The 25,737-nt window shown below is 43.6% G+C and overlaps 1 protein-coding gene across 19 annotated transcripts in view; it reads left to right on the forward strand.

The window, feature by feature from the left end:
• The window catches only part of FIP1L1 (factor interacting with PAPOLA and CPSF1), a 100,075-nt gene that overhangs the window by 66,964 nt on the left and 7,374 nt on the right, over positions 1-25,737 (forward strand). For 14 of the 19 annotated variants that reach the window (XM_030563994.1, XM_030563993.1, XM_030564000.1 and 11 more), the window contains one exon: positions 5,556-5,775. The exons of 2 other annotated variants lie outside the window; for them this stretch is intronic. In XM_030563994.1, the coding sequence (XP_030419854.1) occupies positions 5,556-5,775 (220 nt within the window). The remainder of the gene's footprint in view (positions 1-5,555; positions 5,776-25,737) is intronic. 3 more of the 19 variants (XM_030563995.1, XM_030563998.1, XM_030564002.1) reach the window with 1 other exon arrangement.

The following is a 25,737-nucleotide window of genomic DNA, read 5'->3' on the forward strand; positions in this document are numbered from 1 at the left end:
GTGTACATAAAAATTTTGTTTACTAAATGAACAAAATGTGCCATCAGTTTTCACTGGGGATATCTACAGTTTGGAAAAAATAAGCTGCTTTTTTAGTGAATAGATTTGTCTTGGATACAGTACATATTTCATAACAAACTCCCTTGGTAATAGATGTCTTTCAGTCATTCTTTGAAGGTCAGTAGACTTGGACTTTGTCAGGCAAATATGGAGAGTGAGTTTCTGCCACGTAGACCTCCTGTTACCTACCTGCAGATGTTCATGTGTAGGGACTGTTAGCAAGAGGTTCCCACCTGATCTCAATTGTTGCAGCAGCGTATAAGGAGCGATTAATGTGGACCAAAACCATGCGGAGCTTTATAGACTATATCTTGCATTTGTACTCAGGTGCAATTTGGAAGTTTACAATTTTTAGAGAACAAAATGTTCCCTATGGGTGACATAAAGTAGGATGCTGTTATATTCTGCATTGGCCCTAGCTTCCCAAAAGGGTATTGAAATAATCTAATCTGTGGATCAGAACTCAGAATTGACTGCCACAGTACACAGCTGTGGAGAAGTGGTTGTAAACATCTTAGCAGACTCAGATGGGAGAAATGTCACTTTTGCCTACAGATGCTGCCTCAGAAAACAAGAGTAATAGTATTTTTGGATTCCCAAAATTGTGGGCCTGCTTTGAAACAGGTGGTTGAGCCCCTTTAATAACAGGAGTCAAGTGCCAGCTTTGCCAAACCCATCAGTTCCTTAGCCTGCTAGGACAAAGTATCTCCTCAGTTTTGTCTGGACTGAGCCTCAGACTGCTCATTTCTATTCATATTCTAATTTCTGGAAAAGTAGACACTGGACCATCTGTTTTTGAAAAAAAGCATCAGGCTGTGTTACCTGGATCCTGATGATTTCAGCCCAAATGTCTTGCTATCTTCTGTTCAACTGTTTGTGAGCCCACTAGAGAAGGGATAACAAATTTTGTGGAACCCTACACAAAAGAGCTCTCGGAAGAGTGATTGCTCAACATCACTCTTTGAAATCTGATTGAAAGGTGGGTTGGCTCAACATACTAGCCTGTCTCTGCAATCAGTAGCAAGACCAAAACCAAACAAAAAACCCACTCTGATAGACAGCTATCAGAGTCTAACAGATACAAAAGAATCGCTTTAGGAGTTCAGAGTGGCATCTGTGCATTCCCAATATTGGTATAAGGCAGCCTAATACCTCAGGACCAATAGAGGATCTCAGAAAGAGTCTAGAACTAAAACACTGATTCAATAAGCTTGTGTAAGAAGCTCTGTCATCATGACTCTGGGCGACTTTTCTCCTAAAAAGGTCTCCAAAGTCACAAGTAGTAAGTTGCTAATCCTCATTTGGTGCTGTAACCTGATACAAGACAACCCCTTTCTAATCAAGACTTTGCAAGTGGGCCTTGTCAAAATAATTTCCAAAGGCTCAGGTTAAAAGTTCTTTGGATAGAGCCAAGGAAGGACTGGTGATCTTGAGAGACTGCACAATGCAGAAAAGATTTCCAGTAAAGATTCTGCCATCAGATCCAGCCAGAGTTTGGTGTGATTATACATCACTCGATCTTAGGGCGAAGGTGTGGACTAGTTGTCTCATTCATCCGAGTAAGGGTGCTCATCTGGTATCATCCGGCAGAAGAAAAAATCCCAAGAGACAATCTTTGAGGATGCTGTTGGAGGAACATTGGATGACTGGAACGGTCAGTAATGCTGAACTCCAGTTGCTTTCCCAAAGGGCAGAGGGACGGAATTGAAGGAAACCAGTCACAACCATGTGTTGGAAGAAAGAAAGAAAGAAAGAAAGAAAGAGAAAGAAAGAAAGAAAGAAAGAAAGAAAGAAAGAAAGAAAGAAAGAAAACAAAAAATTCAGCTGAATACAGATGCCTTCAGCATTAATTTAGGCAAAAATATTAATGCACTCAGTTACTCACCATAGAGAAAAGGCCTTAATGTTGCCAGGCATGTACAGTGGCCCACAAGGAGAGAAACATATTGTAAAGATACTTTTGAAAATATGACATTTTTTAACATGAACGGTATGTTAAATATAAAAATATCACCCGTGTGAGAAAAATAATATATTTTCAGTATATCCCTATATATTTTCAATCATTTATGAACATATAGCTTGTAAAATGTTTTATGGAACATAGTTAATTGATATAATCAATATCATATTTACTTATTTTCTTTTTGATTACATAGTAGTTTAAACCAATTAAGCATATATTAGGGCTATATAAATGCTATTCTTTTATATGGTATACATTTGACAAAATAGGAGTCTTGCTGTTTTCTGCGCTCAAATAAGCACTTTTTTCATACTCTGCAAAACAACAGACTTCTCTTGCCATGATTCCTGCTGTTTTGACTTTTCTGATTTGAAGGGTGATTCTGTCTTAAATTATCAACTAAATATCTATTTTTACTCCTTAAGACCGTTTTTGAATGCATGGCAGAAGTTGGCCTACTATAATCAACTTCATTAATGTTGCTTGAACATACTAGATTTTTTAGACTGAATTTTATGAAGGAGATTATAAAGGAAGATGTTTAAAGGTGACCTTCAAAGAGCAAAAAATTGACTTGTCTGGGTTTTTTTTGCTTCATGAGGTTTAAAAAATGCTTGCTAGTTCTCTTTTATAAATGAATGTTATAAAGGGCTTTTTATTTTTGATTTTGTTTTCCTGCTGGTGTTTTATCTTAGAATGTCAGGAATGTTGTCTAGCCTTCTTAGGCTTTTCTGGAAGTCTGAGACGTGGATTGTGAGCTCTTTTAGTTCTTAATTGAAGGGACCAGAGTTGCTTGAATTCTTAAGAAATACATCTTTTTCTCTTGAAAGTTGCAGTAGTATTCGTATTAACAAAAAACAAAATTTTAAACAGTTTAAAATCACTTAATTTCTCTGTCATAATGCTATCAGTTCTCCAGTTGTACATAGGATCTTCTAGGAAAAATGAGGTAGACATGATCAGAATTTCTAAACTGATGCCTCTCTAACTGTGGGTTTTGAGGTGATGTTTACTCATAGGTCTGTGAGTACTGATACTCTTCCCAGTTTAATGTTCTCTAGCCATTTAAAATGGAATTACAAATTTCGTGTTAGTATTGCAAAAAAGTTCTAACAGTTTTTTCTACAACACAAATAAGATCAGCTAATGTTTTGTTGTTGTTCATGACACAGTATAGTCTTATTTGTATGAAAGCAGAGTTAGTCTCCAGCTGTATTGAATAAATTACATACCTGAAATAACAATCACCAATCTTATTTGCTACTCCTCTCTCCCAATCTAGAAATGATCAGTAGCATTGTTTCAATATGAAGTTTATTACAAATCTATCAAGAAGAAACAAAATATTTAAATTTGGTCTTAGTAGAAGACCCAAAATACTAATCTTGATTATGTTTGAAAGCAATTCTGTTTTTTAACTTCTTGCATGTTGAGAACTCTTACAGATGAAATCTGATTAGCTGCAATCAGAGCTATATAAAGCCAGAGCACTGGGTCACATTAGGTCACTGAGATTCAAACGACATATTTTGCTTATGTCAGATGAATTTTCTGCGTATTTGTCTGGCAGGATATGGAAATCACTGTAGTTATTCCATAGGGGGGAGCAGACAGAATCAGCCTGGATGTAGATTCCATAATAAGTAAAAATCATGACTGTTTGTGTTTTACAACTTAACTTGTGTAAACAATATAATTTAGTAAATATAATTTCATATTTTTAAATTAGAATAGTCTCTCTCATCCAGTGTATTCAAGCCCTGGACACCATACATACCTTGTTGAAATCATGGCAAGTTAAGGAAATTAGCAGTCTTTAAAGTCCAGCTGTTTGTTTTGTATGTTTTGTTATTTCTAGTTGCTTTCCTTACATAGAAGAATTTCAGTTTTGGCAGCATAATAAACAAAACACTGTTGTGCTAAGATTTTTTTTAACTTCCCGTTTTCCCTATATTCCTAAACTCAAACATCAACTAATGTTTGTTCAGCATTTTGTAGATGTAAAGCACTGTATTGCTGCTGTTATGCATTATATGGGTTGTCACTGGAAGTAGTATTTTAAGGCTGAAGTTCTTCCTCCCTCCCTCCATCTTCCCCCTCTCAAAAGATCTTTTGTATTAATTCAGGAGCCCTTGGTGAACCAGCATTTTACACTTCTGCTCAAGCACCTTGCTGCAGGCACATTTACAGGCATCTTAGACAAAGGAGATTGAACATGACTCTTGTAGAAACCGTTAGTGCTGCCTCTTCGTGCAGTTATGTAACACTTTATATTTTTGAAAGTTCTGTACAGTTAACTTGCTCTCATAACAACACATGAGTTAGATAAGTATTATTCTATTTTACAAATGGAGAAAAGTGGTAACTCACTGCAGTTAAACTGATTTACCTAAAACCACACAGTGAGTTGGTCGCAAAGCAGATAAGAGCACTCAGGAATTCCTAACTTTGAGACCCTAAGTCCACTAGAGAGTGCTGTGTCTCAGTAAAATAAAGCAGTCACTGTTGGGTAGAATGAGGTACTCCAGTTGCCCCATTGAGCATTATCTTAGGGCTACTAAGCCAGATCTCTTGTCATTTTGGTGTCTTCCTGACATCAGAGCATACTGGAGAGTCTTTCTATCCCACTGCTGGTTACAGAAAATTCTTGAGTGCAAGAGGATGTTTTCTTATCCGAAAGTCTGGTTAAATTTTTTCTCCTCTGAACAAGTATATTGTGTTTTACAAAAAGTCTTAAACTGAAGGACGTATTTCATTTTCTCAAAATGTAATATGTTTTAGTAGTAACTGGTTCTGGTGAACGTTTATTTGAATGGTATATTTGTATAAGATAAAATAATTATTTCCTTTAGCTAGTTATAATAGCTTCCCCAAGGCTAATTTACAGAAAGGACTTCCACATTTACTATTATGTTCTATAATTGGAAATGCTTTGAAAAATATACAGTGTAGAATATGAACTCTTGAGAGAAAATATGGAATGCAACTGTCAAAAATTGTACATTTAGTTGCAACTATTTTTATTTTGTGTACCTTTTTACTTCCATAATGTTTTTCTTTAAAATAATTAAACTGACCAAAGTAGGAAACACTCTTTCCTCCCCCTTTTTTGATTATACTTTCAGAGCCACATCATTTAAAAGGTTCTATGTTTGTTCTGGCTGTTTTATTTCCATTTGTTTTGCAAGAGTAAAACTAAGCTAATCACATAAAAAAATCTGATCCTTCTTAGGAAGTGTTTGTGTGACTATTTATTTGTAGTGACCTGGAATTCAGACATTCTGTATGATATATATCTGAAGAAACAATGTATACTGGTAACCATACATCCTCTGAATTAAAATGCAACAGAAGAGTGTCTGTGATCTTGGATTGCCATCATAGTAAAATACTGTACCTAGTTTCAAGTAATATGTAGACTTGCGATGGAAAAATTGTGCATGTACAAAACTCTCTCTCATTTCAAGAGTGAATCATACTATATTTTACCAGCTTTTGTTCTTGCTAATACCAGCATTTTTTTCTTTAGTCACCTTTCCGCACCTTGCAGGTTCTGCTCCTTCGTGGCCTAGTCTTGTGGACACCAGCAAACAGTGGGATTATTATGCACGAAGAGAGAAAGATAGAGAACGAGAAAGAGAGAGAGACCGAGAGAGGGATCGTGATCGTGATCGTGATAGGGAACGAGAACGTACCAGAGAGAGAGACAGAGAACGTGATCACAGCCCAACTCCAAGTGTTTTCAACAGGTTAGTAATAAAATAGTTAACTATAATACTGTGTTTAAGTGTTGTGTCCATATTAGGTAGTGTGCTTCAACACTTAAAACCCTTGGTGTGCAGCTGTATGGTCTCAAGGGACGAGAGGGTCTGAGTCTCCTTCTCCTTTGTTTTCTGTTGGAAACTAGCAAAAATTTCCAAATGTAGAACAAAAGTGTAAAAATATACTTTATGCCCTAACTACTTATAGGGCTGCAGGCATTAAGAATGTGATTTAAGCTTTGAGTATGAGGGAGAGAAGCAGCTCTTTGACCTCATTAATTCCAAAAACAACTGTGGAATCTGTGGGTTCTCTATTATTTTACAACTGGAATTTCTACTTCTTTTCTAAGAGCAATGTCCACCTACAGTTGACTAATTTGAAACAGTAGTATTACTGCATGCTGAAAATGGGTTGATTAGTTTGGTGGCTTTGTGAGTAGTTGGGAATGAATAATATTCTGTCTAAGCTATTTATTTGTGAACTTCAGGCTTCACTAAAAGGTCAAGAACTTTTTGTTTTCAGACAGATAACTCCTTTGACATTTCAACTCTTCTTTAATTTTTATTTTTTAAGTGATTAAACTTAGACACTACTGCTGTCTTCAATATGTCTTTGTGCACAAGAACAGAGCATTTAATGTTGAATTGGATGTGACACAAAGAAGTTGAGAGCTATAGGCTTAACTTAGTATAAACTTACTTTGCTTAGGCACTTTTTCATGCTTTTCTAATGATTGCAAAATATTTTGGGATTAGTCCCTTGACTTTTCAGTTAATTGTTTTGATCAGTTTCGTGTTTACAGGATATACACATTAGCCATTAAATTGATTTTGGGACTGTCACCTTAATTGTTTTACGTTGCTGAACCTGAGCAGAACACAAGGAATTAGTATTACCTTAGTTAAGAGAAATGTTGTTTTTTAAGATCATCTTTATCAATCATTACAGGCATAAACTCATTGTTAAACACCTAAATTAGGTGCAAGAAAACTTAGTTTTTATTTTGTGCAGACACTGACATTGTGGTGTTGTGGTCCTGTACTGTGTCTGTGTTTTGTGTTACAAATTACAGGGTCAGTGTTTAAGAGCTTAAGTCCAATTTAAACATCTGTTTCGCAGGCAGCTTGATTGAAGGCCAGAAAGAAGGCTGGTCATTCAAGGGTGCTTGAAATGAACCTTAATGACTTCCAGGCCCAGTGGAGTCTCTGTGTTGCTGCCAGAGATATCAGTAAAGGAGGGGGGAGAGGAGGCCTCAGCCTTTTTTTTTTTTTTCTTTTTTTTTTTGTTCAATATGACTAAATTATCCACCATCTGCAGCAAAGCTGCTGCCACAATGCTATAAGGAACCAAGAGGCCCTTTACTAGTAAAAAATACATTTGGGAGTAACAGAGAAGGTGGGAGAAGATTTAAAAGGACATATAATTCACATCCAGTAATGTTGTTTTTTAAGATTATTTACAGTTTCATTCACTTTTCAAAAATAAAAACACCTTTGAGGAGGAAGAAGGGAATAAGAACTTTACACATCACAAAGATGCATTAATTTTCAGGGAACTAATACTTACAATAGTGTCTTTCTTCCTCTCTGTTTAAAGCTACCAGAAACAATACTTCTGTGAGATTCAAAATAGGCATCATGTTTTGTGCAGGGAAAACTAAAATGAGGCTATATGGCCCTGCAAATGAAAAATCTGTGTTCTATTGCATTTCTTACCAGTGTAAGATAACCAGAGTGCATGTTACTGGAAATGTGCAACTTAATGTGGTTTTAAAATGATCCCACAACCATCTTGCCACCTTCTTCCCATAGTACCCCCTCTGTACATGAAAATTCAAATGATGCCTTCTTTCTTGGATTATAATCTCTTCAGGGCAAAGACCACATCTTACTTTCTGCTGAGGTACAATTTTAAAGTTAGTTATCGCTAACAATGTAAAGTGCAAGTAATTGACTTCCTCCCTGTATTGGAACTCATTTTTAGCAGGGTATCTTATAAAGAATGAATTCTACCATTTAAATCAATATGAAAGGTTTTAGCAAAATTTATGATAAAACTTTCAAATATGGATGCCTTAAATTAGGTACCTAAATAGAAGTGGGATTTTCAGGTATGCTGAGCATCCTCAACTGTCATTGAAGTGAACAGCAGTTATAGGTTCTCAGAACCTCTAAAATTATGCCCATTTCTGATTTGATGTCTAAATATAGATTCAGATGTTGACCTTTAGGCACCCATATTTGAAAATTGGGCATAAAATATGTGGATGTGTGTAATGGGGTGTACGTTAACGTTTATTGTGTGTGTATGTTCAAATATGTGTACGTGCACATGCAGTGGTATCACCTATATGATAAAATAGTGGAATCACGATAATTTTTTATTACAGAGTTCTGTGTATTGTCATACACCTTTGACTGCCCTCTATACACTAATCTATTTCTCATTGGGAATATTTCTGACAATCAGAATGTGAGCAGCTTCAAATATCCATAGTTTATTACTTTAAGCTACCTACCAGGCAGAGAAATGTTGGTTCCTTTTGTCTGACGTCATGGAATCTCTGCTCTTGCTCTGAAGACCCACTGATCCATTGCCCAAGGCCGGCTGTATTTGTTCAGTCCTACACCAGTGACTGGTTTTAAGGTCCAATATTACACAACTATGCAGGGCAAAAAAATCAGCTTTAAATTATTGAAAAGGAGAATATGAGACATGTTTACCTGTCAGTTGTTGTTTTTGAGATACAGCAGAATAAAGATACAAAGGAGTAATAAGAAAATATAAGCTCTCCCTCTCTTAGGGTCACAGTGAGCTAGATTCAATTTGACATGTATAGCCAGAGAAAATTGTTATATGTACCAGGATCCAGGCATCTTTACACTTTAGGATGACTGAGGTGTGAGCAAGATAAAAAAGCATTTACAGTTTTAGGTTGTGTGAGAGAAAATTGAATAACTCCAGAGATGGACAGGAATGATGATAGTAGGCAGATATAGGTAACAATAGCTATTGTACAGAGAATAAACTATTCCACTTCTCCTCATCTCTCCCCTCCCAATGGCACATCTAATCAGCCATTTCATTGTTGAATTGCTGATGTAATCCAGTGCTGTGTGCCTGATGGAATGATGGATTGTCATAGTTTTAATGACAAAAAGGGTAACCATTACGAAGGACTTGGATCTTGGAGAGGAGGGAAGGTGATATGGTTGAGTCTCAGACATGTGTCCTGCTTAGGCAGCTAGAAAGAAACTGGTACAGGAGTCCATTCTAGAAATCTAGGATATTGCTTTTTTTACTATAACAACATGGATTGTATTTGTCTGAAATTAACTTTTACAAAGTTTGACTAAATATGCTAAGCATACAGTTTTTTCCTAATCTAATTGTATTGCTCTGTTTTAATTTTTTGGTTTTTTTTACCTATAACCAAGGTGGCTTTAGACTGAAAATATCACGCAGACCAAGTTGAAGAGGTAGAATAATTTCAACCTCTTAAGAAGAGATAGCGAAAGGAAGCTTGTCTGGATCCTATCACACTTGGATTTCTCTGTTAAAAAGAGCACTGATTAAATATTAGATTCTTTGTTGAGTGGTGTCTCTAGGGTTGCTTCACTTTGTGAGTGCTGGTGTTCTTCGAGTGCTTGCTCATATCCATTCCAGTTAGATGTGCGCACGCCGTGTGCACGTTCGTTGGAAGATTTTTACCCTAGCAGCACTCGGTGGGTCAGCTGGGCGCTCCCTGGGGTGGCACCGCTATGGCACTGGATATATACCCCTGCCGACCCAACCGTCCCTCAGTTCTTTCTTATCGCCCGTGTCGGTCATTGGAACAGTGGAGCGCGGCTTAGCTGATCTCCACCTCCCTAGCTATTCGCTCGTTTCTAATCATTATTGTGTATATAGTTCAATTTTCTATAGTTATAGTTAGTTTTATTAGTCCTTTTAAGTAGTTCTTGTATATTGTTAAGAGGGATCGGGGATTAGCCCCTTCCCCTCACCCGGTATCGGGGCCCATGCCCAGTTCACCGGGCTTCAAACCGTGCTCAGCCTGTCATAGGCCAGTGCCCACAGGAGACCCTCATGACTCCTGCCTCAAGTGCTTGAGTGAATCCCATCTCACAGACAAGTGCCGCATCTGCAAGGCCTTCAAGCCCTGAACGAAAAAGGAGCCGGACATTCGTCTCAAGCAGCTCCTGATGGAGGCAGCTCTCACTCCTCCACAGTCCGCACCGACCACCGCACTGGGGAGAAGTACCTCTTCCGCACCAGAGCGCATGGGCACTCCTCCGAAGGCCCCTCGGCACCAGCCATCACTGGCCAAAGATCCTGCCCAGCACCGCTCTCTCTCCCCAAGGATTAAGAAACACAAGACTCCTGCAGCTCCCGTGCCTGTGCCGCAGTTGGAGCACCCACCTAAGTCAGACCGCTTGGCACCGTCAGCTGCCACGGCACCAACATCTTCTGCGCAATTGATTCCAGTCTCGCAAGAGCCGTCGAGTCTGGTGCCCACCAGCTTCCCGGCGCACGCCGTGGTTGAGCTTATCGTGCCCTCCACGCCGGAGACATTCTCTGAGGCAAGGGAGTTGATTGCCCTGACGGAGCCGGAGCTGCCTCAACTCCCAGCACCTCCGGTGCGAGTTGTGCAATCAGTGGGCAAGCCCGCCGTGCTGAGACCATCCTCGCCCAGTACCGCTGAATGACGCCAGTCATGATCAAGGTCCCGCAGACATTCTCGGTCCCATCACCGATCCTGGTCCCAACGCTGCTCGCAGTCCCGGTACCGCTCTCCATCTACGTACCGGTCGTACTCGTGGCGCCATTCAAGATCCCGATTGCCAACCCGATACTCTCGGCACCGATCCAGGTCCCGGCACCGCTCACGGCACCGTACCTCTCGCAGCCAATCTCGATGTCGTAATTCGAGGCCCTGGTCCACCTCCCAGCACCGCGCCGGTCGCAGGTCCTGGTCTCATTCTCAGTACCGGTATGACTCCTGGTACCGTTCTCCGGTGCCGCGTGGAGACGGATCGACCAGACACAGAGACCCTCCCCAAGCGGTTTCAGTTCCTCCGTGGCCATCTCAGCATGCCTCTGTATCATCCCATGCAGACAGTGCTTCCTATGGTGATTCAGATACACACAGCCGGGTCATCCAAGGGATGCACAGCCCGGACCAGGGACCTCATCAGTGGTCCTTTTGGACGCCTTGGGCATATCACCAAGCCCAAGGCGAACCCACTGTACCATCACGCTCTGTTCCTTCAGAGCACCGCGTGCCAGAGGCCACTGTCAGCCGACCTCCCCCTGCTGGTACGGAGGAAGCTCCCATCCACGCACTGGACCCACATGTCCCACCGGCCCCGTGATCAGGAGTCCATCCAGGACCCACTCGTCCCAGGACTTTCATCATCTTCTTCCCCGGGTGAAGCAGTAGCAGGGACATCATCATCGGGCCCGCCTCCAGTTGACCTCAGGTCACACCAGGATCTCCTGCCGCGTGTCGCCCAGAATATCAGCTTGCCAATAGAGGAGGTTCCAGAGGTTGAGGACCCGGTGATAGATATATTATTGGTGGAGGCACCAACCCAAGTGGCCTTACCGTTCGTTCATTCCATCCAAGCTAAGGCAGATACCATCTGGCAGTCACCGGCATCTATCCCGCCAACAGCCAGAGGGGTTGAACGGAAATACATGGTGCCCTCCAAGGGGTACGAGTACTTATATATACACCCTCATCCCTGCTCATTGGTTGTACAGTCCGTCAATGAACGGGAGCGTCATGGCCAGCAAGCCCCTGCCCCAAAATCTAAGGAGGCTAGGCGAATGGATTTGTTGGGACGTAAAATCTATTCAGCAGGAGGCCTCCAACTCAGGGTAGCGAATCAACAAGCCCTGCTTAGTAGGTACAATTACAACACCTGGGAGGCGGTAGGGAGATTCACAGAGCTGGTCCCACAACACTCTCACCAGGAATTTACGGCACTATTGGACGAAGGAAAGAAAGTGGTACGGACCTCTTTACAGGCCTCACTAGACGCCGCCGATTCAGCAGCCAGAACGGTCACCTCTGGAATCGCCGTGCGACATATATCGTGGCTTCAGGTGTCAGACCTGCCACCTGAACTTCAGCACACTATACAAGACTTACCATTTGATGGCCAGGGCCTGTTCTCACAGAAGACGGACCCTAGGCTACAGAGTCTGAAAGACAATCGGGTGATTATGCGTTCGTTTGGAATGCATACGCCACAGACTCAAAGAAGGTCCTTCTGCACCCAACCTCAATGCCCTTACCCCCCACCTAGGCCAAGACAAGATTTTGCCAGAAGGCAAGGTTGTGCCAACCTCAGGCGTCACTCTGGACCTCAAGGAGGTAACAATACCAGTCCCACCAAGCCAACGATGGGACCCAAATCAAACTTTTGAGGGTGCGCCCGAGAGCAGTGTACCAGTTGTCTCCCAGAATCCTTTTCTGTTTTACAACCGCCTTTCCTCGTTCCTCCCTGCGTGGTCCCAATTAACCTCGGATCGTTGGGTCCTACGCACGGTGGAGTTGGGATACCACCTCTAGTTTATTTCACCTCCTCCCTTCCAACCCCCCTCCTCGTCCCTCTTCAGGGACCCCTCTCATGAGGAATTCCTCCTGCAAGAGGTACAGAAGCTCCTTACGATGGGAGCTATAAAGGAGGTACCGAAGGAATTAAGGGGCAAGGGGTTTTATTCCTGATATTTCCTGATCCCCAAAGCAAAAGGAGGCCTCAGGCCTATCCTAGACCTGCGAGGACTGAACAAGTTCATGAAAAAGTTCAAGTTCCGCATGGTATCCCTGGGGACCACCATCCCTTCCTTGGATCCCGGAGATTGGTACGCCGCTCTCGATATGAAGGACTCGTATTTCCACATTGCCATTTACCCTCTGCACAGACGGTATCTACAGTTTGTGGTGAACCATCAACACTTTCAGTTTACGGTCTTGCCATTTGGCCTCTCTGCAGCCCCTCGGGTATTCACGAAGTGCATGGCGGTAGTCGCCGCCTCCTTCCACCATTGTCGAATACATGTCTTCCCATACCTCGACGACTGGCTCATTCGAGGGACCTCAGAGGCACAAGTCACCAGTCATGTGGGCATCGTCAAGGACCTATTCATGCGACTAGGCTTGATGATCGGTCTGGAGAAATCTACTCTAGTGCCTACACAAAGAATAGAGTTCATTGGGGCCATTCTGGACTCCAGTCTTGCAACGGCCAGTTTACCACTACCCCGTTTTCAGACAATAGTATCACTTATACAAAGACTTCAAAACTTCCTATGGCCTCGGCTCGCACTTGCCTCGGCCTTCTCGGTCACATGGCTGCATGCACATTCGTGACAAAGCACGCCAGACTGCGCATGCGCCCCCTTCAAACTTGGCTCGCCTCAGCCTACCGCCCAGGCAGGGACACCACAGACATGGTGGTCACCTTTCCTCCGAACATCCTAGGCTCCCTTGACTGGTGGCTGACACCATCCCTGGTGTGCGCAAGCCTTCCGTTCCATCCACCACAGCCCTCCACGTCCCTGACAATGGACACGTCATCTCTTGGCTGGGGTGCTCACCTAGGACACCTTCGCACTCAAGGCCTTTGGTCGCCTCGGGAGTTGGTGTTACACATAAATGTCCGAGAACTGAGAGCAGTCCGCCTGGCGTGCCAAACGTTCCAGCGCCATCTAATGGGTCGTTGTGTCTCAGTGTTTACGGACAACGCAATGGCCATGTATTATATAAAAAAGCAGGGAGGGACACGATCCTCCCCCCTTTGTCAGGAGGTGATACAATTATGGGACTTCTGCGTAGCCCACTCAATAGACCTGGTAGCATCCTTTCTCCCAGGAGCCCGGAACACTGTGGCAGATCAACTAAGCAGATCCTTCTTCTCTCACGAGTGGTCAGTCCGTCCGGACATGCTCCGTTCTGTCTTCCGGAAGTGAGGGTTTCCCCACATAGACCTCTTTGCCTCCAGAGAGAACAGGAAATGCCAGGTGTTCTGCTCCCTGCAAGGTCGCTCCCCGGGCTCCTGTTCGGACACATTCCTAATTCCGTGGAAAGGACACCTCTTGTATGCCTTCCCTCCATTTTCACTCGTCCACAGAGTCCTACTCAAGCTCCACAGGGACAGAGCTCACCTAATCCTGATAGCTCCGGTATGGCTGAAACAGCATTGGTACACCCTGTTGCTCGACCTCTCAGTGGCAGACTCAATCCCCCTGCCACTCTGGCCGGACCTCATAACACAGGACTTTGGCAGGCTTCACCACCCGGACCTGCAATCCCTTCATCTGACAGCATGGCTGCTGTCTGGTTGAGCCAGTCTGAATTGCGTTGTTCCGCACCTATACAACAGGTGCTGTTGGGAAGCAGACAGCCTTCCACGCGGATGACATATCTCAGCAAGTGGAAGCGCTTCTGCCACTGGTGTGCTCAGCGTAACTTTACTCCCGGACGCGTATCTGTCCTCATTATCTTGGATTATTTATGGACCCTCAAAGAGCAGGGTTTGGCAGTCTCTTCTTTAAGGGTGCATCTTGCAGCTATTTCCGCCTTCCACACGGGGGAAAGTAGCAGTTCAATCTTTTCTCACCCCATGGTTTCCAGGTTCCTTAAGGGATTGGAGTGATTGTACCCTCAAGTCAAATGCCGGACCCCTACCTGGGATCTAAACCTGGTGTTAGCTAGGCTTATGAGTCCCCCCTTCGAGCCTCTAGCCACATGCTCGCTGCTGTACCTTTCCTGGAAGACAGCCTTCCTCGTCGTTATCACCTCAGCTAGGCGAGTCTCGGAACTTCAAGCTTTGACAGCAGATCCCCCGTATACGGTCTTCCACAAGGACAAGGTACAGCTGCGACCTCACCCAGCATTCCTCCCTAAGGTGGTGTCTGCCTTCCACATTAATCAGGATATCTTTCTACCAGTCTTTTTCCCAAAGCCGCACTCGTCGCGTCGGTAACAGCTGCATACTTTGGATGTCCGCAGGGCTCTTGCCTTTTATATCGAGAGGACCAAACCCTTCCGACGTTCGCCTCAGCTCTTTGTAGCTGTCGCAGAGCGGATGAAAGGCATGTTGGTCTCTTCCCAAAGAATTTCATCTTGGGTAACATCCTGTATCCGGGCATGCTATGACTTGGCTCACGTTTCGGCTAGCCATCTCACCGCCCATTCTACTCGGGCTCAAGCCTCATCTGCCACTTTCCTGGCCCATGTTCCCATCCAGGAAATATGTCGCGCTGCTACCTGGTCTTCCATCTGCACCTTTGCATCGCACTACGCGTTGGTTCAGCAGTCCAGAGATGATGCAGCCTTTAGCTCAGCGGTCTTACATTTCTCAACATCTCACTCCGACCCCACCGCCTAGGTCAGGCTTGGGAATCACCTAACTGGAATGGATATGAGCAAGCACTCGAAGAAGAAAAAATGGTTACTCACCTTTGTAACTGTTGTTCTTTGAGATGTGTTGCTCATATCCATTCCAAACCCGCCCTCCTTCCCCGCTGTCGGAGTAGTCATCAAGAAGGAGCTGAGGGACAATCGGGTAGGCAGGGGTATATATCTGGCGCCATAGTGGTGCCACTCCAGGGGGCGCACAGCCAACCCACCGAGTGTTGCTAGGGTAAAAATCTTCCGACGAACATGCACGCGGCGCGCGCACACCTAACTGGAATGGATACGAGCAACACATCTCGAAGAACAACAGTTGCAAAGGTGAGTAACTGTCTTTACCTGTGCCTGGGATTGGAGATCTTCGGTAGCAGTGCCTGTTGGGCTCATCCCTGTCACATGCTTATCCCCGTCACACACACTGAGTGACATCTATATACCACTGTGCGACCCAACATCAGTCAGTTCCTTCTCAACTGTCCTTGATCTGGGACAGAGCCTCTAGCAGAGCTCTTCATTGCTTGTTGTAATTCCTTTAGATGTTTTAGGTTTCCATTTAAGATAGTTGTTAGCAGTTTTTCTACCTCTTTTATTCTCCCTCTCTGTTATTTCCTAGTAGAGATTCCAGAGTCCTTCCCATTCGTGAAGTTCTCCCCTCACGGGACTATGCCTGGATCCCCTGGCTTTAAAAGATGCCTCCCTTGAGTGATGGGCACTCCCGGTGCATTTTGGGTGTGGGAGAGGAGCACATATATCAGCAGTTGCTCCCACTGCCTTAATTTAAAGGCACAAACCAGAAAAGACTCTGACCTCAAACTCAGGTTAAGTATGATGAAGAACACATTATGGCCTGCCTCAGACCCTTGTCCTGACACCTCTTTTGTGCAGCACTCACCCCCCCTTGGTATCATCAACTGCTGACCCCGACTCCTCGCATGCTGTGAAGGGAGTCTGCTCTCTCCTGTCCAGAAGACAAAGTGTGCATTCCGGGCTCACTCTCCAAGAAGCCACCCCCAAAAAGACCATCCCAGCGAGAGCTGTGGCTGCCATGTCTTCTTCACTGAGATGTAGCTGTTCTGACCGCGTGAGTACCTCTGGTACCAGCGCTATTGGCAGGCCCAAAGACCCTAAGAGGGCAGGACAACATGAGAGGATTCCACCATGTGAGACCAACAAGGGTAATGCAAAAACCTCCAAGTTGGCTCTGCCTTCCGTACCAAAATATATGGCTCGGAGTGCCTTAGCATGGCCGAAACCACCAGCACCGCAGAGGCCCTCAGCATCGATGAGGCTTTCAGCACCACATGGTGGCCATTCACCAAGCTACACCCTGTCTGCTGTACCACTGATACCGACAGGCTTCACACTAATGCCTCATTCTAGGACATCTCAACACATGATGCCAATGATGCTTACGCCGGTACCTCAGGAGTTTAGGTTCCCGAGAGACCTGGCAGTTTCTGACGCCCTGGAGTAGACTCTCCTTCAGACTGAACTACCACGATCCACGTCTCTCTCCCAGAAATGCATGCACTACCACACTCTCCCTCACCTTCTAGAACTGTCTCCCCTCCTACCCCCCTCCAGTGGGGAAGAAGAAGAGGACGACAAAGACTACGCCACTGCACAACCTTCCATCATATCCCACAGCATGGTGTATCGTAAATCCTATACACATCCCCAATAACAGGAGTGAACAACTGAACCAGGTCCTTAGTATGGGCACCTGTGGACGGCACCTAACATGCCTATTCCCCCACAATGGCCATATTGGGACCCATGGGCTGTGTATAGTCAATCCTTTCCTCAACCATCCTCTCACAAGAGGGCATTAAATAGTTGCTTTTCATCTTCCTCGCTATCCAGGCCCCTGGAGCCAGAGCTAGAATTTCTGAAGGAGCAAGCAGTGGAATTAGAGGAAGAAAGCAGATCACTGGCCAACATCTTGTTCTCTCCAATCATGCCACCACCTCCCACTACAGATGACTTCAGACACTTACAAGAACTCTTTCAATACAGACAAGTGTAGCGGACACTCTACAGATCCCACTAGAGGAAGTCTGTGAGCAACCACATAAGTTGTTAGATATCTTACAGATCTTCACATCAGCAAGAATCGCGATTCCTGTCAACGAAGCCATATTAGACCTAGTTAAGGTAATCTAGCAGATCCCTGCATCCATACCACCAGTCTGCAAACGGGTGGACAAAAAAGATATCCTTGCAAAAAAGAGATTTTTTTTTCCCACCCTACTCCTAATTCCCTCATAGTCAATGCAGTGAACGAGAGAGGGAAACAACATTCTTGGCTAACCCCCTACAATAAAGAATGAAAGAGGCTGGACCTCTTCAGCTGCAAGGCCTCCTCATCCACTACACTCCTGTTCAGGATTGCTACTTACGAGGCGCTTCTATAATATATAACCATTTGCATTAGTCTAAGTTCACTGACTTCTTGCAACATATTCTGGACAGCAAGAAGGAGCGATTTCAGGCACTCATAACTAAAAGACAGCTGTTGGGACAAACAGTGCTACTGGCCCCTCTGGATGCTCCCGACACTGCAGCCCAATCCATAGCCACAGCTACAGTCATGAGACATGCCTCATGGCTACATCTATGGGGGTTTCCCAAAGTAGTACAGACCACAGTGGAGGATATCCCATTTGGGGGTCCCAAACTTTTCACTGAGCATACTGACAAGTCCCTTCATTCCCTGAAGAATTTGAGGGCAACACTATGCTCCCTCAGCATTTAGATACCAACACCAAAACAAAAACAAGGTAGATATCAAACTATTGCTAGTTCTTGTCCTCCACTTTTTGGCCTCTAACGATACTACAGCCCACAACATAGATGCCAGAGACCTCCTCCTAAACATAAGCAGGGACCAGCTCAGTCAACTGCTCATCCTTCCACCTCCAAGCAGCAGTTTTGAAAGTTAGGTCGAGGCCCTGAGAGCTCTCCCCCTGAATCAAATGCAGTAACCATCCACATTATCTCACCAGTTTGGCAGCTGTTCATAGAATATCAAGGTTGAAAGGGACCTCAGGATGTCATCTAGTCCAACCCCCTGGTCAAAGCAGGACCAATCCCCAGACAGATTTTTGCCCCAGATCCCTAACTGGCCCCCTCAAGGATTGAGCTCCTCCCCCCAAATATATGGCGATATACCTATCTCATAGAACTGGAAGGGACCCCGAAATGTCATCGAGTCCAGCCTCCTGCCTTCACTAGCAGGACCAAGTACTGACTTTGCCTCAGATTCCCAAGTAGCCTTCTCAAGGATTGAACTCATAACCCTGGGTTTAGCAGGCCAGTGCTCAAACCACTGAGCTCTCTCTCCCCATGGCAGACCGTCACCTCCAACAAATGGGTGTTGGAAATTATAGACAAGAAATACTCCATTCCGTTCCTCTCCCTCCCATACACCCATCTCCCTTTCCATCCCTCTTCAGGAACCTTTCTCACACCATATGGGAGGAAATAAGCCACCTTCTGCAACTGGGAGCCATAGAACTAGTCCTGTTCCATCACAGAGGGAAAGGCTTTTATTCCAACTACTTCATAATAAAAAAGAACAACAGTGGATGGAGACCTATCCTCAATTTGAAGTACCTCAACAAGTTAACAAGTTAAAATGCAGTCCTTCAAGATAGTTGCATTAGTAATTGATAATCCCAGCTTTGCAACATGGAGACTGGCTCTCAGCCCTCGATCTCCAAGATGCATATTCCGCATCTCTATACACCCTTTAGACAGACAGTTTCTCAGATTTGCCCTATGATTGGACCATTATCCATACAAGGTACTATCCTTTGGCCTTTCTACAGCTCCCAGAATTTTTACATCAATAGGTTAAGGGGAATCCAGGTCTCAGTCCCTATGCACTGAAGCCCATAAGGTTGTGGAAAAGGTGTATCCGACACGGTATCCATATCTCTGCCATGTACCTTTCTGGCCACCAGAACACCACAGCAGACTCACCAAGCAAGAAGTTCTCACAAGATCACAAGTGGGAGATACACCCGCCAACTCTACAGACTATTTTCAACCAATGGGGGTTTCCGAGCATAGACCTGTTCGCCACACCGGACAATGCCATATGCTCACATTTATGCATGAGGGCGGGCCTTGGCCACCAATCCCTCGGTGACACCTGCCTTATTGTATGGAACGCACCTCTTCTATATGCCTTTCCACTCTTTCCCCTTTTTTTCAGAGTACTGCACAAGATACAAGTAGAATAGGGCAGAGTCATTCTGATAGCTCCGAACTGGCCCCAGTAAATATGGTACCCGTATTTCCTGTGCATGGTGGTCTGTCCTGCTGTAACCCTTCATCTGGAGCCACACCTCCTCAGCATGCAGGCACTGTTCTCCACCCCAACCTGGAAATTCTTCATCTGAAGGCCTGATTCCTTCATGGTTCCAGCTCCTGAGATGACCTGCTTTATAGACATACAGGAAATCCTTTAAAATAGTAGAGGTGCAACCACTCGCTAGACTTAACCACACAAATGAAAAGATTCCAATCCTAGTAAAAGCAGCAAAGAGTCCTGTGGCACTTTATAGGCTAACAGACGTTTTGGAGTATGAGCTTTTGTGGGTGAATACCCACTTTGTCGGATGCATGTAGTGGAAATTTCCAGGGGCAGGTATATGTATGCAAGCAATCTAGAGATAATGAGGTTAGTTCAATCAGGGAGGATGAGGCCCTGTTCTAGCAGTTGAAGTGTGAAAACCAAGGGAGGAGAAACTGGTTTTGTAGTTGGCAAGCCATTCACAGTCTTTGTTTAACCCTGAGCTGATGGTGTCAAATTTGCAGATGAACTGAAGCTCAGCAGTTTTTCTTTGAAATCTGGTCCTGAAGTGTGTTTGCTGCAGGATGGCCACCTTAAGATCTGCTATAGTGTGGCCAGGAAGGTTGAAGTGTTCTCCTACAGGTTTTTGTATATTGCCATTCCTAATATCCGATTTGTGTCCATTTATCCTTTTCCGTAAAGGCTATCCAGTTTGGCCGATGTACGTAGCAGAGGGGCATTGCTGGCATATGATGGCGTATATTATATTGGTGGATGTGCAGGTTAATGAACCGGTGATGGTGTGGCTGATCTGGTTAGGTCCTGTGATGGTGTCGCTGGTGTAGATATGTGGGCAGAGTTGGCATCGAGGTTTGTTGCATGGATTGGTTCCTGAGCTAGAGTTACTATGGTGCGGTGTGCAGTTAGTGGTGAGAATATGTTTCAGGTTGGCAGGTTGTCTGTGGGTGAGGACTGGCCTGCCACCCAGGGCCTGTGAAAATGTGGGATCATTGTCCAGGATGGGTTGTAGATCCCTGATGATGCATTGGAGAAGTTTTAGCTGGGGAGTGTATGTGATGGCCAGTGGAGTCCTGTTGGTTTCTTTCTTGGGTTTGTCTTGCAGTAAGAGGCTTCTGGGTACACGTCTGGCTCTCTTGATCTGTTTCCTTATTTCCTCGTGCGGGTATTGTAGTTTTGAGAATGCTTGGTGGAGATCTTGTAGGTGTTGATCTCTGTCTGAGGGTCACACCTCAACTGCTGGAACAGGGCCTCATCCTCTCTGATTGAACTAACCTCGTTATCTCTAGCTTGCTTGCATATATATACCTGCCCCTGGAAATTTCCACTACATGCATCACCCACGAAAGCTCATGCTCCAAAACGTCTGTTAGTCTGTAAGGCGCCACAGGACTATTAGCTGCTTTTACAGATCCAGATTAACACAGCTACCCCTCTGATACTCCAATCCTAGTGTGACACTAAGCATACTCCAGCGCTTCATGCTCCTCTGCCACTCATTCTGGAATACATTCTCAAACTGAAGAAATCTGGACTCTCTTTGAACTCTATTTGCGTACACGTGGCTGCCATCACCACCTTCCACTGCATAGTAGAAGACCACTGCATTTTTACCCATCCTATGACAAAACGATTTCTAAGGGCCTCCAAAATATTCTGAAGTTCAAGATTCAACCCCGTCTTGGACCTTATCCTAGTCCTAGGCTGCTTCACCAACTCCTCATTTGAACTCATGGCCTCTTGTTCCTATATCCACCTGCCTATGCAAATGCCTTTCTCATCTGCTCAATGCGTGGGTAAAACAGGTGCCCTCATGGTGCGTACCTCGTATACAATCATCTACAAGAATACGGTCACATTACGACCCAACCTGAAATTTTTACCCAAAGTCCTTTCACTTGAACCAATCGCTCCACCTTCCATCATTCTTCCCCAAGCTATATAAAAACAAACATGAGGCAATGCTACACACACTGGAAGTAAGTGAGCCATACCCTTCTACCTCAAATGACCTGAATCATTCAGACACTCACTGCACTTATTCCTTTCTACAGCTGAAATGTCAAAAGGATCTGCAATATCAAAGCAAAGATTTTCAAAATGGATGTCTCAATGCATTCACCATTGCTATGAACAAGATAATCTACAAACCTCAGCGGGAACTCAAACATATTCTTCCTAATTGCTGTCCATCTCAATAGCCTTCCTGAATAACATGCCTGAATAATGGACATTTGTAGGACTGCTACTTGGGCTTCCTCGGACATGTTCACACAACATTATGTGATCATGCATGATTCAACATCCAATACGTTACTAGGACACATCGTCCTATCTTCACTCTTCAATACTACTCCGAAGCCTCAACCTTCCAACACTGCTAAAGTGAAGCACCCATAGGGACACCACTCAAAAAGGAGAGAAGGTTACTCACCTTGTGCAGTAACTGAGTTTCTTCAAGATATTTGTCCCTGTGAGTGCTCCATGACATGGACTCGGCAGTGGCGGAGAAACAGGGTGGTTGGATTGCATCATGCCATATAGACGCTGCTCACGGCACATGACAGGGAGGAGCGCATATGCGGACCAATGGACACTGCTACCAAAGATATCCAATCCCACGCACAGGGTGCAGGGGTTGCCAGCACACCTAAGGTGGAACCAGGGGTGGCTCCAGGCACCAGTACGCCAAGTGCATGCCTGGGGCAGCAAGCCACGGGGGGCGCTCTGCCGGTCACCGCAAGGGCATCAGGCAGATTGTCTTCGACGGCATGCCTGCGGAGGGTCCGCTGATCCCACGGTTTCGGCGGACCTCCCGCAGGCGTGCCGCCGAATTCGTGGGACTGGGGACCTCCCACAGGCAAGCCTCCGAAGGCAGCCTGCCTGCCGTGCTTGGGGCAGCAAAATACCTAGAGCTGCCCCTGAGTGGAGCACCCATAGGGTCACATCTCGAAAAAGCTTAGTTGCTGCACAAAGTAGCTAACCCTCTCATCCTGTCTCTCAAGGATGTGGTCCTACAAGCACATAGGAAGTGCCTAATGACTACAGATGGAAACCAGGTGTAAAGTGACAGGGGAATTCCTAGCTTGCCAGTGGGGCACATGGGTCTTATCCCTAGCCTGGAAGGTCCTAACATACTGGACCACTCAAATTGTGATTTTTCTTTTACATGTAGAAAAACTGGTTTTGGTCATGTTTAGAATTTTTCATAGTTCTTGCTGAATCCGTTGTCATTTGGTGGTAAGATCTCAAACTGTTTAAATAAGAGGAATAAAAAAGAGTGTCAACTTTGAAACCTCTGTAGAATATTTTAAAATAATTTTCTATAGCTCTCTGGCAAATACGGAATATGAAAAAAGTGTGATGAAAGGTTTTGGTCTTCATTTTTTAAACTTGAAAACATAGCAGGCATTTGACTACCTATGTTAAACTCATCAGAGGTAGCATTCCATATTCCAAAGTTAACTTTTTACATTAGACATTAATCAGCAATTTTTTGATCTTGGGAACTAGATCTCAGGTAGGGGGAAATCCACTAAATTATTTTTTTTTCCTCCCTGGCTTTGTTTTTTGCTACAAAGTACCAAAAATATTAAGCTCTTTGAACTGTGCTAAACATTCTTATTTCAAGAGTGTCTTCATTCAGGGAATTGTCCAGTTATTTAAAATTTGGTGCTCAGTTTCTCTCTTTTCAGACCTGGCTTACCCATTTTAATGCCAATATGACATTTTTGTGATTTTAGACATGGGGTGAAATTTCAGTTTATAATTTATAATATTTGAAGCACATAGAAGTATAATTTATATTCAGCAAGTATGTTTATGAAACCCCACTTATGCATATGAGTGCTCACCTAAACTTCCTTTTTCTCAACCTACAGTATGTTATCAATTTCAATTTTTTTTAATTATAAGACATTTAAAACATTTTACTCTTTTTGATAGAAGGGCTATATATTTTAAAATTGATCATTTAAGTGAAGGACTGAAGCAGTATCTAGAGCTAGACAGATGTTATGTAAGCTCTATCAGTGCTTCTCAGTTCTGACCTGAAACAACCTTTTTATTCCAGACCTGAGCCTCTCATAACTAGACTGACTTGTCCTGTTTAGTTTTTGTGACATGGGCTAAATTTATTCAGGATTAGGACAAACCTCCACTTTAGGCCAAATCAGGATTGGAATCCTGAACTAGAAAAGTAATGTGAACTATCCACCAAGTCTTTCTTAATGCTTAAGAAATAATTGCTAATTAGTTAATAATGTTAAATAATTAGCGTTTCTAATGTTGTATACACTGCATAGGTTGGGAAATGTCTGAAGTGATGTACCACGTGGATGTGTGCCCCACTGCAGCCCTACTCCATAAGGGCCTAATGTCCTCTTTGAGTTTAGTCAGCTCTGTCTCTTGTTTAGTGTTGTTAACCTGGGCTGTCCTCTTTCAGTATGACATGTTTTGGAAACTGGGTTGATATTTGCAGAATTTTCTGCTTAAATTCATAAGAAGTTTGATGTGGGAGAGTTTGATTGGTCAACATTTTTTTCCCCTCAGTGGAATGGCTGTGATGTGAGGAAATATGTAGTGGAATGGAAGTTTGGTTATGGACCTTGTCCCTTCACAGCATCTTACAGTAGAAGGGAAATTCAGCGGTAAACTCATTAATTTCTAATCCATTATACTTTTGGGATTCTGTTGTATACTACAATTGGGATTCAGCAAAGTTTCTTTTTCTAGCAAAACTACGTCACCTTATTCTGGTGTTGGGCACCTAAGAAGAGTGAGAGAGTGTTGTGGATTCAACACAATAAGCACATGTGTGTTTTGTGTAGCTTATTAAGTATTACCCCATACTCCTCAAACTGGTCATGGAACTTTCTGATTTAAGCCTTAATCAGTTCCCTATCTATTTCTTGTTTTTTGTTTAGGTATGTTGTAATTGTAGGTTTTACTTTGAGCCATAGTGTGAATGTGCATATGCTTTTGAATAAATTTATATTTCTTTTAGATTTAAAGTAGTGTCTCCCGCAACATAAGATCATGCTTTATATCAATTTGTACGCTCCTTCATCTTTGGTTGTAACTACAGTTAAGTGTTTGTAATGGAAAACATTTAGAAGAGCGTTGTTAGTCAACCCAATTGTATTACTTAGCAATGAATCATTACTGTGAGTTAACTAATGGTAACTATTGTTGTCCCATATTTTGACAGAGGAAATATTTTAACATATTGTGGAGAAACAGATGACATTTCTTGGGTTCTTTTATCATTTGTCCATTTGTTAAAGTGCTGTGTAATATTTTGGGAATTAGTATTCTGTAACTTCCAAGGAAATACTTCAGATTTTTACCCAAGATTTAACTGCCAATGACAGTCCCTAATTTTACTGCTCCACAGCAATAAAATTATGTAAAGCAGTATATAGAGACCCATAGTGAGACTTGGCAGTACTCATTCAGGTGTTGATTTCCTTCTCCTTCTCCTCCCCCACCACAAGTCCATGCCCAGGCCTGGAGTAGTCAGAGATGCAGTGGTCCTATTAGGGAGAATTCCACTGGAGCCATATTGTGGCAAATCAGTCTTCTCTCATCCAAATTCTCACTTCATTGAGATGTGGGGAATCTCTGTGGAGCTGGGTTCTAATATGCGTAGAAGGCACATTCCCTGCACAGCCTCCACAAATCCTTTCTCATTAGTGGAGCCACATAGATTCTTCTGCACATAGGGTCCCCAGTACCATGAAGGAAAAGAGTAATATTTTGCTAGTAAATGTTGACTTAGACTAAAGATGTGGATCTTCAGTTTTTGCTTTAACTTAATGGCTTCTAAGTTCTAATTCCTTTTAGCTAGTTTGACTCAGAAAGTTTGATCACATCAGTCTGTAGTTTTCTTTCAGGATCTTAATTTTCAAAGATCTCCCCTTTATTTTCTGAGCTATAGAAACTAAGAATTCATATGACATGTTGCTATTCAGTCAATTTATCTTCATTGAACAACACAGGTGTTAAATTGCACCTATGACACTGTATCTGTTTTTTAACCAAGTAATAAATAATACCCAGCTCTTACATAGAGCTTTTTCATAAGGAGATCTCAAAGCAAGGAGAAGGCAGATTGGATTATTGACAGCGGCTGCATAAGAAGATAATGTTTGTTAAAATCTACTGTGTTTTCTGTTGGGCTAAGCTCAAATAGGTATCACTACCAAC

The sequence above is a fragment of the Gopherus evgoodei genome, chromosome 5 (assembly GCF_007399415.2).
Source record: "Gopherus evgoodei ecotype Sinaloan lineage chromosome 5, rGopEvg1_v1.p, whole genome shotgun sequence".
In the NCBI taxonomy this organism is placed as follows: domain Eukaryota; kingdom Metazoa; phylum Chordata; order Testudines; family Testudinidae; genus Gopherus; species Gopherus evgoodei.